We start from the raw sequence: 14,823 nt of genomic DNA on the forward strand, positions 1-14,823 counted from the left end.
AGAAAGTAGAATAGAAAGTTGAGACAGTCTCGCAGGAAAGTGGGGTCTTGGGTTTGGGGGAGGTCCATGGGGTTGGACTGCAAGTCCAGCTCTGAGGATCCTTGCTCCCGCTTGCTACTTGCAGGGCTCTGAACTTGTTTGCTGGTCTGCCAGAAACTGATAGTGAAAGAAGCCTCCTAAGACTGTTACAAGAATTCTAGAAATCTTTGAAATAATTCTAGAATTTCTGAAAGTGCTTTGTGTCCCCTGTATATAAAATCTGATGTGCCTGAGTTGTAATTGCTCTTCCCTCAGTATTTATATTCATTTGTCCTCTGCTCAGGTTTCTGTGCTTGTTTTCTTGAAGATTGAGCTTGGCAGGTTGTCCCCACCTGGAACAAACCAGAACATCCTGACACACAGCACTCTCATCAGACGAAGTGGGCAGATGGGGCAGGGAAGGAGAGCTGTGTGGGAAGATGGGGGTTTCCCTGTGACTTGTTCTGGGCAGGAGCAGAGCCTCTCAGGGCTCAGCTGCCTTTTCCATACAAGAAAATCCAGGCCACTCATCTCTGCATGTCCCTGCAGACGTTCATGGAGAGAGGGTATAGATTCTCATTGGGAGCACTGCCTTCAGGATGGAGAGAGAACACGTGGTCCAGAGCAGCTGAAAGTTAACCCCTATAAAAAACACTGTTCCCCTAGAAAACAGGCTCTGTGTGTGTGCTCTCAGTTGTGTCCCACTCTTTGTGACCCCGTGGACTGTAACCCATCAGGCTCCTCTGTCCGTGGGATTTCCCAGGCAGGAATACTGGAGTGGGTTGCCGTTTCCTTCTCCAGGGAATCTTCCTGACCCAGGGATTGAATCCATGTCTCTTGCCTCTCCTGCACTGGCAGGTGGATTCTTTATCACTAGCGCCACTTGGGAAGCTCTGTGGCTGTGTATGGGCCAAGTCAACTTGACAATCTATAAGTCAGTCGTCAAAATGCCTTTGCTAAGTAGTGACTGGCAAGGTTCCCATGTGTAATTTGATATTTCCTTATAAATCTCAGAAATTGGGTCCAAATTTATCCATGAGAAGTTCACTTTCTCTTGTAATGCTTTGTTAAGCTTTTGGCTTGATGTTTTTCATTTTTCCATCCGAGTTCATTAATGGAGATTTTTCTTTCCACTTCAAAATAAGATTAATTATTGTTTGTATGTGTGTGTCCTAAATCGCTTCAGCCATGTCTGACCCTTTGCAACCCTATGGACTGTAGCTCTCCAGGCTCCTCTGTCCATGGGATTTTCCAGGCAAGAATACTGGGGTGGGTTGCCATGCCCTCGTATAGGGAATCTTCCTGACCCAGGGATCGAACCCGCGTCTCTTAACGTCTCCTGTGTTGATTTGGTGATGGCAAAAGATAATGTGTGGTCATGGTAGGAATTTTGGAAAAGAAGGAAAATAATGAAGAAAATATTAATGTTACCTATAAAAAATAAGAACTGTCATTGAATGGGAAGGGATATGAGGGACTTTGGGGGCAATGGGAACATTCTAGATCTTATAGAGGTTTTGCTTTTAACACGGGCACACACATGTGTTACAACTTCAGCAAATACACACAAATTTTGTACACGTCATTGTATGTAAATCTTATTAATAAAAGAGAAACTGTAAACAATTATTGGACTTAGGTTAATTATAGGCACAGTGAAATCTTTAGGAGGAGGTGCACAAATGTTTGCAATTTGTTTTGAAGTGCATTTAAAAAAATAAGATGGTTTCATGAAGGGTAGATGGATAGATATGTGATAAAGCAAATATAGTAAAATGTTAATGGTGGAATCCAGATGGTGGTTATATGAGTGTTCACTGTAAAATTCTTTCAACTTCCCTGTATGTTTGAAAATTTGCATAATAAAATATTGAGAAACAAAGATGACTAATTCAGAATGCAAATCTATATTTGCAATCCAAAGGTAACAGCCATTAACATTTTAGTGTATATTATTTTCTTTCAGTTTCATTTCCAAGAAGATATAATTTTATATAATTAAGATCTCACTATAGATACAGATTCATTTTTACATTTTCACTCAGAATGTCATTCCTCAGTTTTCTTTTGTCATCAAAAGTCTCCAATGTGTAATTTTAAAATTAAGATATAATTTACATAAGTAAAATTCACACGTTTTAGCACACAGTTCTGTGAGTTTTGACAAATGCAGAGAGACATGTAACCACCACTCCAATCGAGATGTGAAAGAGCTCCATCATCCAGAATGGAGTTTTGTCTACACCTTGCCATTTCGCCTACACCTAGCTTCACATCCAGTGTCTGGCAACCACGGATCTGTTTTTCAGAATATAATAAAAATGGAACCGTATAATAAGAGGGGCTTCCCTGGTGGCTCAGTTGGTAAAGAATCTGCCTGTAGTGAAGGAGGTTCGGGTTCAATCCCGGAGTCAGGAAGATCCCCTGGAGGAGGAAATGGCAACCCACTCCAGTATCCTTGCCTGGGAAATCCCATGGACAGAGGAGCCTGGCAGGCTACAGTCCATGGAATCACAAGAGTTGAACATGACTTAGCGACAAAATCACCATATGCTAGGTAGCCTTTCGAGTCTGGCTTCTTTCATTCAAGCACCATATATTTCAGATTCATTCATGTCATTTACTACATATATTAGTAATTTGTACCTTTTTATTGATGAGTTCACATTCACTTGTCACTTTCATGCATTGGAGAAGGACATGGCAACCCACTCCAGTGTTCTTGCATGGAGAATCCCAGGGACAGGGGAGCCTGGTGGGCTGATGTCTATGGGGTCGCACAGAGTTGGACACGACTGAAGCAACTTAGCAGCAGTAGCAGCAGCAGTATTCCATTGTAAGGATATACATGAATGTAATTTATTTACTTTGGGGCTGCCCTGGGTCATTGTTGCTGTGCACAGGCTTTCTCTAGTTGCAGTGAGCAGGGTCTATTCTGCATTGTGGTGCACCGGCTTCTCATGCAGTAACGCCTCTTGTTGCTGAGCACAGTCTCTAGGGCATGGGGGCTCACTAGTTGTGGTGTGAGGGCTTAGTTGCTCCACAGCATGTGGAATCTTCCCGTACCAGGGATCTAACCTGTATCCCCTGCATTGATAGGAGGATTCTTATCCACTATACCACCAGGGAAGTCCTACATTAATGTAATTTTAATGTTTGTAAAAAATCACTGTATATCGTAACCTGCTTTATTTATGCATTACCCTAATATTCGGATATTTAAGATGTTTTATTTTTCACTATTGTTACCATATAATGAGCATCTTTTTATGATTGTAACTATTTAAAAGAATATTCTAGGAGGGCATAGTTGATTTGCAATGTTGTGTTTCAGGTGTACAGCAAAGTGAATCAGTTGCACATATACACAGTGAACATTTTTATGCAACATCAAAGTCATTCTTAATTTCTTTAGGTAGATTCCTTTAGTCATTCATAATTTATTTAGGTAGTTCCCCAGAAAGTTGAAAGCCTTTGCCCAGCATCTAAGTGCTAATCAGTAGGTTAAGATGAAAATCTAGATTTCCCAGTTTCCATGTCCAATGTTCCTTGGAAGGGAATTATGACGTGGTATTTTATAAATATTTTTAAAGCATTTACAACATTTCTAAGTATTAAAAAGTCTTTCCTTGCATTTCTTTATGTGGTTCAGGACCAGCTTGACTTAAAACTTCACTGATGTTTCTAATCCTCTTTTCCCCTCCCTACTATTTTTCCATATTATCAGTCCCACAGAACTGACTTGAAGTTTCCAGTGTCGCCAGCTAGCCTGTAAAATTCTAAGCCATGGAGACCAACCAGGAAACGTCCCTCTTCTTGGTGAAGATCTTGGAGGAATTAGACAGTAAGCAAAATACTGTCTCCTACCAGGACCTCTGCAAATCCCTGTGCGCCCGCTTTGATCTGTCCCAGCTCGCCAAACTGCGAAGCGTGCTCTTCTATACGGCCTGTCTTGACCCCAACTTCCCAGCCACGTTATTCAAAGACAAGATGAAATGCGCTGTAAACAACCAGCAGTCCAAGAAAATCATGGTGGCCGCGGACATCGTGACCATATTCAACCTGATCCAGATGAATGGGGGTGCCGCCAAGGAGAAGCTGCCTGGAGGCCGGCAGAAGATGCGCAAGAAAGATGCCTCTTTTGACTCGTGCCGCTCAGACACGGAGATCTGCAGTGCAGCCGAGTGTGAGCCCCTCAACTGTGAGCTGAGTGACCGGCCTTTCAGCCGGGGCTACCCCACCCGCCAGTCATCCAAGTGCAGAAAGGTGGACTGCAAGGACTGCCCGCAGTTCATTCCTGCCTCTGAACCCAACTTCCTGCTGGGGGTCAGCAAAGATGTGAAAAACCGGGCAGCTTCCCTGGACAGGCTGCAGGCTCTGGCCCCATACTCCGTGGCCAGCCCTCAGCCCTGCGAGATGCAGAGAACCTACTTCCCCATGAACCTCGAGAGCGAGTCCATGTCTGATCAGGACTCCCTGCCTCTCCCCCAGGGCATCAAGCAGACCTTCATCTCCAACGACGAGCCCTTCGTGGTCCAGTCCTGTGTCCAGAAAAGGAACATCTTCAAAGAGGACTTTCACAATCTGATGGCTGTGTCCCCTGGGTTGGCCAGCCCAGCCAACAAGGCTGAGGGTGAGCACAGGAAATCCCAGGGCCGCAAGGAGTCCCACAAGACGCCCTTCCCCCATCACAGCTTTGAGATGCCCTACAGCAGCCAGTACCTGAACCCCGAGTACTCCCCGGTTCCTGACAAGAGGCGGGCAAAGCATGAGAGCTTAGATGACCTTCAAGCCTCCACATATTTTGGACCCACTCCAGTGATGGGGCCCCAGGAGGCCCGGCGCTGTCCTGGCAAAACAGGCAAGCAGACCCCCTGGCCGGCCAAAAGCTGGAGCCTCAACACCGAAGAAGTTCCTGACTTTGAACGTTCCTTTTTCAACAGAAACCCCTCCGAGGAGAAGCTCCGTTATCCAAATTCCAATAGTCAGACACCCAACTTCCCAACCCCGGACAGATGCCCCGCTTACCTGACACCACAGGATCAACAGCCCATCCTCCCAGTCGGCTACTCAGCAAAGCCCAATGGGCTCAAATCTAAAGAGATTCCATCCCCTGTGGACCTGGAGAAGCATGAACCAGTCAAAAAGTTTAAAGACAAGAGCATCAGCTGCACCAGTGGGCAGCTGAGCTCAGACACCAGCAGTGTGGGCACCCAGACTGACCTGCATGTTCTGGAGCCCAAAAAAGGCAAGGACCTGTGCACTCCCGGGCAGGGCAAGTACAGTGACCGGCATGCAGTGAAGCATTCCGATGATGATTCGGAGGTGGTCAGTGACGACATCAGCGACATCTTCCGGTTTCTTGACGACATGAGCATCAGTGGCTCAACGGGGGTCATGCAGTCATCCTGCTACAACAGCACGGGGTCCCTATCTCAGCTTCACAAGTCGGACTGTGACAGTTCGCCAGAGCACCACCTCACCAGAATCGCCAATGGGCTCCCCAGCAGCCAAGGGGAGAAGGGCAGCCGGCCAGAAAACAGCCACCACTCAGAAGAGGAGCTGAAGACCAGCGTGTGCAAGCTGGTGCTCAGGATCGGGGAGATTGAACGGAAGCTCGAGTCACTATCGGGTGTGCGTGAGGAGATCTCCCAGGTCCTGGGCAAGCTCAATAAACTAGACCAGAAGATGCAGCAGCCCGAGAAGGTAAGCGTGCAGATAGACCTCAATTCTCTGACCAGTGAGGCTCCATCTGATGAGAGCACCTCGCCCCGGATGTTCTGTGCCCACAAGGGTGCCCATGGGCCCAAGCTGGAGAATACGGCTGACTGGTGCTGCTCAGATGCCAGTGGGAGCAACAGCGAAAGCCTTCGTGTCCAGGCCTTAAAAAAAAGCCTCTTCACCAGGCCGTCTTCCAGGTCCCTGACAGAGGAGAACAGTGCCACAGAATCCAAGATTGCCAGCATCTCCAACTCACCCAGGGACTGGCGCACCATCACTTACTCCAACCGCATGGGCATCAGTGAGGAGGAGATCAAAGAGCGAGGTCCTGGAGACAGTAAAGACTGGCATCGGAAGTCTAAAGAGGTAATGCCCACTTAAGGTCACGTAACTGGGTGCCAGCTTTGTTGTTTTTGTCAGTGTTTAGTTGCTCAGTCATGTCTGATTCTATTTGGCTCCATGGACTGTAGCCTGCCAGGCTCTTCTGTCTATAGGATTCTCCAGACAAGAATACTGGAGTGGGTTGCCATTCCTTTCTCCAGGGAATCTTCCCGGCCCAGGGATCGAACCTGGGTCTCCAGCATTGCAGGTAGATTCTTTACCTCTATGCCACCAGGGAAGCCCCGACACTGGAAAAGATTGAAGACAAAAAGATAACGGGGTGGCAGAGGATGAGATGGTTGGCTAGCCCCCAGAATTAAGGCCTCTTAATTCAAAAGCCTCTGAAAGCTTCCCAGGGGCTTCTTGCTGGTCTCTGATTTCCCTCCTTTAGTCATCTTTGTGCAGAGTAGATACCAGCTTTTATTTTTAAACTATCTTAGGTATACATATGAACTGCCAGATTAGAACACAAGCAGCTCCTTGGTAGGAGCAGTGGGGGCAAGTGTGGGCAGTGGGTAACTCTCCAGGTCAGAAAAGCTTGCTTGCATTATGTACTCAGTTGTGTCCAACTCTTTGCAACCCTCTGGACTGTAGCCCACCAGGCTCCTCTGTCATGGGATTCTCCAGGCAAGAATATTGGACTGGGTACCTATTCCCTTCTCCAGGGAATCTTCCCAACCCAGGGATTGAACCCATATTTCTTACATCTCCTGCACTGGCAGGCAGGTTCTTTGCCACTGGCACCACCTGGGAAACCCCATAGTGTTTGTATCCATCCCTTTTATAAAGCTTGGAGCGCCTTCTCCTTAGTGGTGTGACATAGTGATCAGGATAGTCCTCTGCCCTTGAGGAACTCACAGTCCAGTGGAGGAGACAGTCAGACAGACAGACAGGCCATTATAGTTCAGTGGGACAGTGCTAGCTGTGAGCTCCGTACACAGTCTGAAGGGGTCTCATAGGTGGGCACTGACCTGGTCTTGGTGGGTCAGGGAGTGCTTCCTGGAGGAAGTGACATGTGTGCGGAGATCTGAGGGCCTGAAGTTAGAAGGTATCAGAAGACCTGGGTTATAACAGGGTTCATGGAGAGCAGAGCCCTGGGTTCATAACTAGGGACTGAGAGCATCAGTGATGCCAGTGGTGTCAGGCAGGTTCCTGCCTCCACACTGCGATCCAGACCGTTCCCTGTCTTGGAGGCTGAGCAGATGTTCCTGAAAACCAGTGGAGGCTCTCACCATGTCCTTTCCGACTTCCTCCATCCAAAGAAGCAGTGTGTCATCCACGGTTTCGGCCAGTTCCTTGGGGAAAATACCCGTATCTTTTACTCCTCAGGACCAGGTAGAAATTGGTAATGGAAAGAGGGGGCAGGGACTTCCCTGGTGGTCCACTGGTTAAGATTGCGCTTCCAATGCAAGTGGCATGGGTTCGATCCCTGGTTGGGGAGCTAAGATTTTGTCATACCACATAGTGTGGCAGAAATAAAGAAGGAAGGGAAGAAAGAGGGTGCGGCACTGTGCAGTGGTTAAGCAAGGCTTTTCTGAAGCCAGATGCTAAATTTAAATTCCGGCTCCCTGCCATTAGCAGCTGTGCTCCCTGGGGTAAATTACTGAGTCTTTCTGGTCTCCTTTTGCTTACCAGAATAATGTGTGTTAATAGTAGTAGTCATGGCATGAAGATTAGATAAAATCGTCTCTCTCTGGCACAGAAATGTTGGGTCGTATGAGTAGTATTAATGTCGTAAGCTTTTCCTAGTAAATGTCCCCCGGTACAGGCAATCCTATTTGCTCATGAATAACTGCATGTTGCTACCTGAGCAGCACCTAGTGATGAAAAGCTGGGGTCTGCCCAGTGTGACATCTGACCACATCTATGTGGCCTCCCGGACTTCTCTGTGCCCCTCTGCAGGCAGACAGGCAGTACGACATCCCCCCGCAGCACCGCCTGCCCAAGCAGCCCAAGGACGGCTTCCTGGTGGAGCAGGTGTTCAGCCCTCACCCCTACCCCGCCTCTCTCAAGGCCCACATGAAGAGCAACCCTCTGTACACGGACATGCGGCTCACGGAGCTGGCAGAGGTGAAGCGGGGCCAGCCTTCCTGGACCATCGAGGAGTATGCACGCAATTCGGGTGACAAGGGCAAGCTGACAGCCCTGGACCTGCAGGTGAGCCTCTCTGCCCAGGGTGGGGTGAGGTAGGGGAAGCCTGGCCACACCCCGGTGGATGCAGAAATGGATGAAGGATGCCCTAGCCACTCACTCCCTCCCCTTCAGCCCCCTTGGTTCCCACCATGGAACACTGAACATGAATACATCATAAGGCAGAGATGTGTAACCAGGGGATTGCTATGTTGCTTATTGGCTTGTAAACATTTAGCAACAGGAATGCTTCATTGGTGGATTGACCTTGGGCATCAATTTGCTAACGTTGCATTTAAGACTCCGTACCAAGTGCAGATTCTCATGCTTGCTCCTAAGACCTGATCCCAACTGGTTAATGGAACACAAGCCTGATTTCTCCTTCCACATATAGCCCGTGGGATAAGCATGTTTGTGGGAGCCAAGCTATGGATTATGTTTCCGTATGGAGCAGCCCCAGGTAAGCGCCACCCCTGGAAACTCTGTGAATGCAGTTGTGGCTAGAGGGTGTGTTTGCTGTTCCACCACAGGCAGGGCTGGGTTTCGGTCATGCTTGCATCTTGGTGGTTCCATCCACGCTGCGTCTGTGTGTCTGCATCATCTTGGGAGCAGGGAAGCACCTTGCCTTCACCTGCTGGTTAGATCTGTGGGCAGCGAGGTTCATTGTCTTATTGCTGCCAGTCACGTATGTCCAGGTCCCTGAATGTCCCCACCACTTAAAGGGCAGCTGGGGAGATGCTGGTGGAGGCTGGTATGGCAAGGTATCCCTTGACATTGCCTTGCTCTGAAGCCAAGAGTCTGCAGGAGGGGCAGTACGGTGGTGAGAAAAGGAATGTGTTTTCCCACAGTGGAGGTTCTCATCCACTTTGCTGTGCAGCCTGGAACATTCACCTGTTTGAGCTGTGGTCCCCTCACCTGTTAACTCTCCATGATAACTTCTAATTTGTGGTGGTGGTGTGAGACATGAGAAGAATGTATTTCAAGTACCTGGCATTAATCAGGGACTGAAAAGGTATTTAGGCTGATGAAAGGATGCTGAAATCAATCAACTCCGTATGGTGTTTTTTTTTTTAATTATTTATAATATATATAATTATTTATAAATGTATTTTTGACTGTGCTGGGTCCTTGCTGCACAGGCTTTTCTTCAGTTGTGGTGAGCGGGGGTTACTCTCTAGCTGTGGTGTACAGGCTTCTCATCGTGGTGGCTTTTCTTGTTGTGGAACCTGAAGTCTAGGGTTTGCAGGTTTCAGTAGTTGAGATGGGTGGGCTTTAGAGCACAGGCTCAATAGTTGTGGCACACAGGCTCAGTTGCTCTGCACACATGGGATCTTCCCGAACCAGGGATTGAACCCACTTCTCCTGCATTAGCAGGTGGATTCTTTGCCATTGAGACACGAGGGAAGCCCCTGTGTGGTGCTTTTTTACCACAGTCTCTCAGTGGCCTGCAGGCAGGAGTGATGATGTTCATCTCAAGCAGGTAAATGAGGAAATCAAGGCCCGAGAAACTCAAGAACTTGCTGCAGGTCCGACAAGTCTGAATTCCTGTCGGACTCTCCAGCAGTAATACTTCTGTTCTTTCATCTTATGTTGCCTCGTCACCATTTCATTTTTCTGGTGATGAGAGTATAGTGGGGCTTCGTGTCACTAAAGTGACCGCAATGACATTGGTTTATGTTGGTCCCTAACTGACAGCAGTTATGGGGAGGAGCATCTCTGGCCAAATCCTGAGAGTCAGGTGGGTGGTGCTATCAGGATGACCCTGGAGATATCGTGGCCCCTGTCCCCTCCCGCACCTTATGTCCGCATACCTGCTGCTTATCATTTGACCCTTCAGGCCACGTCCTCTCCTGTCACCATCCTGCTGGCAAGCAGGCTATATAGGATTCTTTTCTCCTGGAGGTGGTCCTAACACTTTGCTGTGGGTACCACACTGTGCTCTGTGAGTATTAGGATGCCACGAATCAGGGAAGACTTGGAGGTATGAATGGCTCACCTGGAGGAATAATCAGTGTCTCACCAGTATCATGGGATGACCTTGACATGGTCAGATTAACTGAATGAATCATAGATTGAGAAACATCTTTTTAACGTCTGGAAGGCTGAGTCTGAGAGAATTGCTCTTACAGATATATGTGATTTTGAAGTGGCAATATTTATAAGCACTAACGGTGAAATTATAAAAAGTTGAAGATCTTTAGAGAGCTTCAGGTGACATCACTTAACAAAGCAGAGGATAATATATCTAATCTCACAAAATGTAAGACAGCAAGGAGTTTCATAGCCTTTCGAGGGTGTTTGCAGCAAAGTAGAATAGGTATCGGGAACTTGGTAAAGGCAGAAAGGCACCACCCTCCTTGTTTCCATCACTTTGCCGAGATCCAGGTACTGTCTTAGGGCAGCCTCAGCATCTGGACCATCTTCTTGCTGTCTCTTGGCTTCGAGATATAAATTCACCAGCAATGGCGCCTTGAGGATACGTCAAAGATACCATTTCCATTTCCAGTGTTCAGCAGGTGCAATTGTCAATCAAAGATGCTCCCTGAGTCCCGTGAAACCTTGGCATCACCTCTCTGCTACTGGGTGTCATGAGAGCTTGCAGTTATTGAAAAAACTAATTACAAATAGTTTATTTCACTGACTGAATCGCAGTGCATAAAGCATATCTATTCAGGAAAGGGCTTCCCGGTTGGCTCAATGATAAAGAATCTGCCTGCCAATGCAGGAGACATGGGTTCTATCCCTGGGTTGGGAAGATCCTGTGAAAGAGGAAATGGCAACCTACTCCAGTATTCTTGCCTGGGAAATCCCATGGATGGAGGAGCCTGGCAGGCTACAGTCCATGGGGTCACAAAAGAATGGGACATGCCTTAGTGACTAAACAACTGAATAGACTAGAACAAAGGTTGGCAAACTCTCCTCTAAAGGGCCAGAGAGTAACTACCTTAAGACCCAGAAGTCCTTACAATCTCTGTCATCACAACTGCTCAGTTCAGTTCAGTCTCTCAGTCGTGTCCGACTCTTTGCGACCCAATGGACTGCAGCACCCTAGGCTTCAACTGCTCAGCTCTGCCCATAATAGTCTTGAGCAGCCATGGACAATTTGTGTTAAATAAATGACTGGACATGGTTGTGTTTTGATAAAACATTCTCTTTTGATGCTGCGATTTGAATTTCCTATGATTTTCACGTATCCCTGACTGTTGTTTTTCTTTTCTTTTTTTTTTCAGTGATTAAAAAATGTGAGGACCATTCTTAACTTGTACGCTGTACAGAGGCAGGTGTTGGGCTGAATTTAGCTCCTGGGCTGGTGTCTGCTGGCCCCAGTACTAGAAGGCCATTAGCAGCAGGAGAGCAATAGAGATGCCAGAGGGGTCCACGGCGTATGGACTGTCAGCATCCCATCAGGAAGCAGCTGGCGGACTCATGGAAGGATGGGAATGGGAGGAGGGGGCTGTTGGCATCAGTGTAGGTGGGGTTTAAAGCCCAGCAAGCACCCAGGGACCAGCATCGGTGAGAGGCTGATGCTGCCCTTGGATCTGAAGGCCCAGAGATGGGAGCTATTTATGAAACCCACCAGGACCCACAGCTGTGAAAGCAGGTGCCAGATAGAAATGTAGTCCATCAGAGACGGAGCCTGAGGACTGGTGCTCCACCAACTGAACCCACCAGTGTGTATGTTAGTCACTCAGTCACGTTGGACTCTTTGTGGCCCCCATGGACTGTAGCCTGCCAGGCTCCTGTGTCCATGGGATTCTCCAGGCAAGAATACTGGAGTGGGTAGCCATTTCCTTCTCTGGGGATCTTCCTGGCCTAGGGATCGAACCCACATCTCCTGCATTGCAGGCAGATTCTTTACCATCTGAGCCACCAGGGGACCCACCAGGGATGCGTCCATATGGACCAAGACCTGGGCGGACCACAGAAAGGTGGAGAAGAACAGAGAACTGCTCTGGAAGGACAGCTGGAGAATGACTAACGTGGATGAGAAAATCATCAATATTCCAATAACCTAGAACCACTGAGGGTTTTTTTTTTTTTTTTTAAGTTTTGGAAGCATTTGTTTTGTAATCCTCTGTGTGTGTGTGTACATAATTTGTAACACACCCATCTTTATCAACATTGACCAATCTGAGAACATCTTCAAAATGGATATTTTGCTTGTGTTTCAGAGATTTAGGAGACCTCAACTTGGAATTGCAATGTGTTGCCGCTTTTATGTGCCACTCACATTATTAAATGCTTGCTGTAAAATGAGAACACTGCTTCTCTTTATGGAAATAGATTATAGCCATCCATGGAGAACAGGATTCATGGGCAACACAGGTTAAATACGATATTTCTCTCACAGACAATCGTTAATCTCAGGAGGCCAGGAGACAAAATGTCAGGGAGGGGCCTCCCACTGGGGATGCTGCACCTGGCCTGGGGGTGGTCTGCCGACAGTCTGTAGACCTGGCCTTTGAGCAGTGGCCTGACCTGCTCAGACAGATGTTTGAGATGGAAATATTTTATGTTTTGTTTGAGCTGCTTCTGTGGGACGTGCCTTTGATTTTTCAGTAGAGGCTTTTTCTGAAGAACTGGGAAGTGAATCAGAGTAATAGAACAGCCTTGCTTCAAACAGCTCTGTTCTTAGGGACTGTAAGTGGAGAATATCTGTCAGTGACCCTCTCTGCTTCCCCAACAGTGAGGCCAGCCTGTTCTTGGCTGTGCGCCCTTGAAGTGTAGACTCTTGCTTATCTCGGCCCTGTTTTGCTTGTCCCCAGAAAACCTCTGGGTTTTCCTGTGTTGAGACCACCATGACCTTTGTAGTAAGAGGGGGAAGGTGCAATCTGGGGTGTGCAGGACGCTGAGTCCTTGGTGGTCCATCTCAGGAGGAGCTGGTGGGCAGCTTGGACACCACTGCCAACTGCAGACAGCTTCAAGGTGCTTCAAGCACCAGCTGAGATGCTTCAAGGGTGATGAACCTGTTTACAAATATTCACCATCTTTCTAACATCTTCTCTTCACTTTTAGACTCAAGAATCTTTAAATCCAAACAACTTAGAGTACTGGATGGAAGACATTTATACTCCGGGCTACGACTCGTTGCTAAAACGGAAAGAAGCCGAATTCAGACGAGCCAAGGTCTGCAAGATAGCGGCTCTGATTGCTGCGGCTGCGTGCACAGTCATTCTGGTGATCGTTGTGCCCATCTGCACGATGAAATCATGAGCTGCTGGAGGCAATGTTGCCAATGGCTCGTGACCTCTGACATCTTTCTCTGTAGTCTAAAATCACGTGGCAGGTCAGGCACCATTTGTTAAAACAGGAATCATGGAGGCTTTTCTGCAAATGCTGATGATGGTCTTCAGAAAATATTCATTCTAGAAAGATGTCTACCTACCTATTAGCTTTGACTTAATGACACAGATGAATTTTAAGAAGTGCAATATCTTTTCCTACCGAAAGAATGTAATGGATGACCAGTAGATACAAACTGAATTCCAGGAAAAAAACAAAAAAAAAGGAAGAGGAAGATTAATTGGTTGGATTCTTTCCATTTCATGGTGGAGAATATGCTATAGAGGAGATGGTTAATACATACTTCTTTAAAGGAAAGCTAAGAGAGAGCAATATGAGAAAGAAAAGCCTGGGTTCTCTCTTCCTTAATGTTCTTAGACCATTGCAGGTGAAGTAACAGGGTATGTTTCCATAGGGGGTTACTGTTTACTTCTCTGCTGACTGTAATCAAGGGCTACTGACTTTTCATACTTGCCCTTCTGTCATCATGATGCTCTTTGTTGCAGATCTTCATGGAAACATTCCAGACCTTCTTCCTGGTGCCCAGGGTAGGAAGGTACTGGACTGCCAAGTCAGCCATGGCAAGAAGTGACCTCTCTGCTTAATAGGCCAAGGTCTTCAGGCTAGGAGACCTTCCAGTGGCCACCCCAAGCCATGGGAGGGCTGCTCACTAATGATGTATGCTCAACATCTGAAAGTCAAGGTATCCCAAAGGACCTCCCATCCTTGCCTTGGTGTGTGGGTCATCTCCTCCATCTTCTATCTCCTGGTAGTACGGATACTCCACCTTTTACCATGAGTTGATTTTGGAACTTGTCCTTGTGCCTTGAAGAGTAGAGACAATGGCAGAACTTTGACCTTCCAACTATAAACCGTGGTTGCTGTGCACCAATAATACCAGCCATTTCCAATGGCTTTAAAAAGATTTTGAAAGCTTGTCGATAATATGATAAAGGCTCTGAGGTGTTCTCAACTACTCCAGCATCTACTCCATAGTTTCAAATATTTGTCAGCAGTGCAAAAAAATAATGATCTATTTAACCGTTTATCTATCTATATGTCTATCTAAATACCTGATTTTGGTTTATTGTCTTCTCTGTTAATTAACTTGAGAGCAAGATTTCTCCCGTGTAAGGAAGCCGTTGTCATTCATGAGAATTTGATCTCAGTTTCCACCTGTTGAATGGTGCTTTGACATGAATGGACAGAAAGAATCCTTTTCAGTGTCAGATCCTAATGTCTTATTATAGGATAAAGAAAAACAATGGACAAAAACTAGCTACCTTAGTT

The 14,823-nt window shown here is 47.1% G+C and overlaps 1 protein-coding gene across 2 annotated transcripts; it reads left to right on the forward strand.

Moving 5' to 3' along the window:
* The first annotated feature begins 3,749 nt into the window (after positions 1-3,749).
* MINAR1 (membrane integral NOTCH2 associated receptor 1) lies at positions 3,750-14,054 on the forward strand. Of its 2 annotated transcripts, none has more exons than XM_005889758.3 (3): positions 3,750-6,105; positions 8,023-8,277; positions 13,267-14,054. In XM_005889758.3, exons 1-3 carry the CDS (start codon positions 3,805-3,807, stop codon positions 13,462-13,464), a joined length of 2,754 nt encoding a protein of 917 aa, XP_005889820.2. In that variant the 5' UTR covers positions 3,750-3,804; the 3' UTR covers positions 13,465-14,054. The 2 variants fall into 2 exon arrangements, with proteins under 2 accessions (XP_005889820.2, XP_070214272.1); XM_070358171.1 differs by lacking the exon at positions 13,267-14,054 and adding an exon at positions 8,645-8,678.
* The last annotated feature ends 769 nt before the right edge of the window (positions 14,055-14,823 follow it).

Source organism: Bos mutus, chromosome 21, assembly GCF_027580195.1.
Source record: "Bos mutus isolate GX-2022 chromosome 21, NWIPB_WYAK_1.1, whole genome shotgun sequence".
In the NCBI taxonomy this organism is placed as follows: Eukaryota; Metazoa; Chordata; class Mammalia; order Artiodactyla; family Bovidae; genus Bos; species Bos mutus.

Bases quoted from the DNA above. Each gene is read 5' to 3' on its own strand.
- MINAR1 (XM_005889758.3), top strand. From the start codon at position 3,805: ATGGAGACCAACCAGGAAACGTCCCTCTTCTTGGTGAAGATCTTGGAG. The intron at 6,106-8,022 runs GTAATGCCCACT...GCCCCTCTGCAG, and splicing joins GGCATCGGAAGTCTAAAGAG to GCAGACAGGCAGTACGACAT. The intron at 8,278-13,266 runs GTGAGCCTCTCT...CTTCACTTTTAG, and splicing joins TGACAGCCCTGGACCTGCAG to ACTCAAGAATCTTTAAATCC.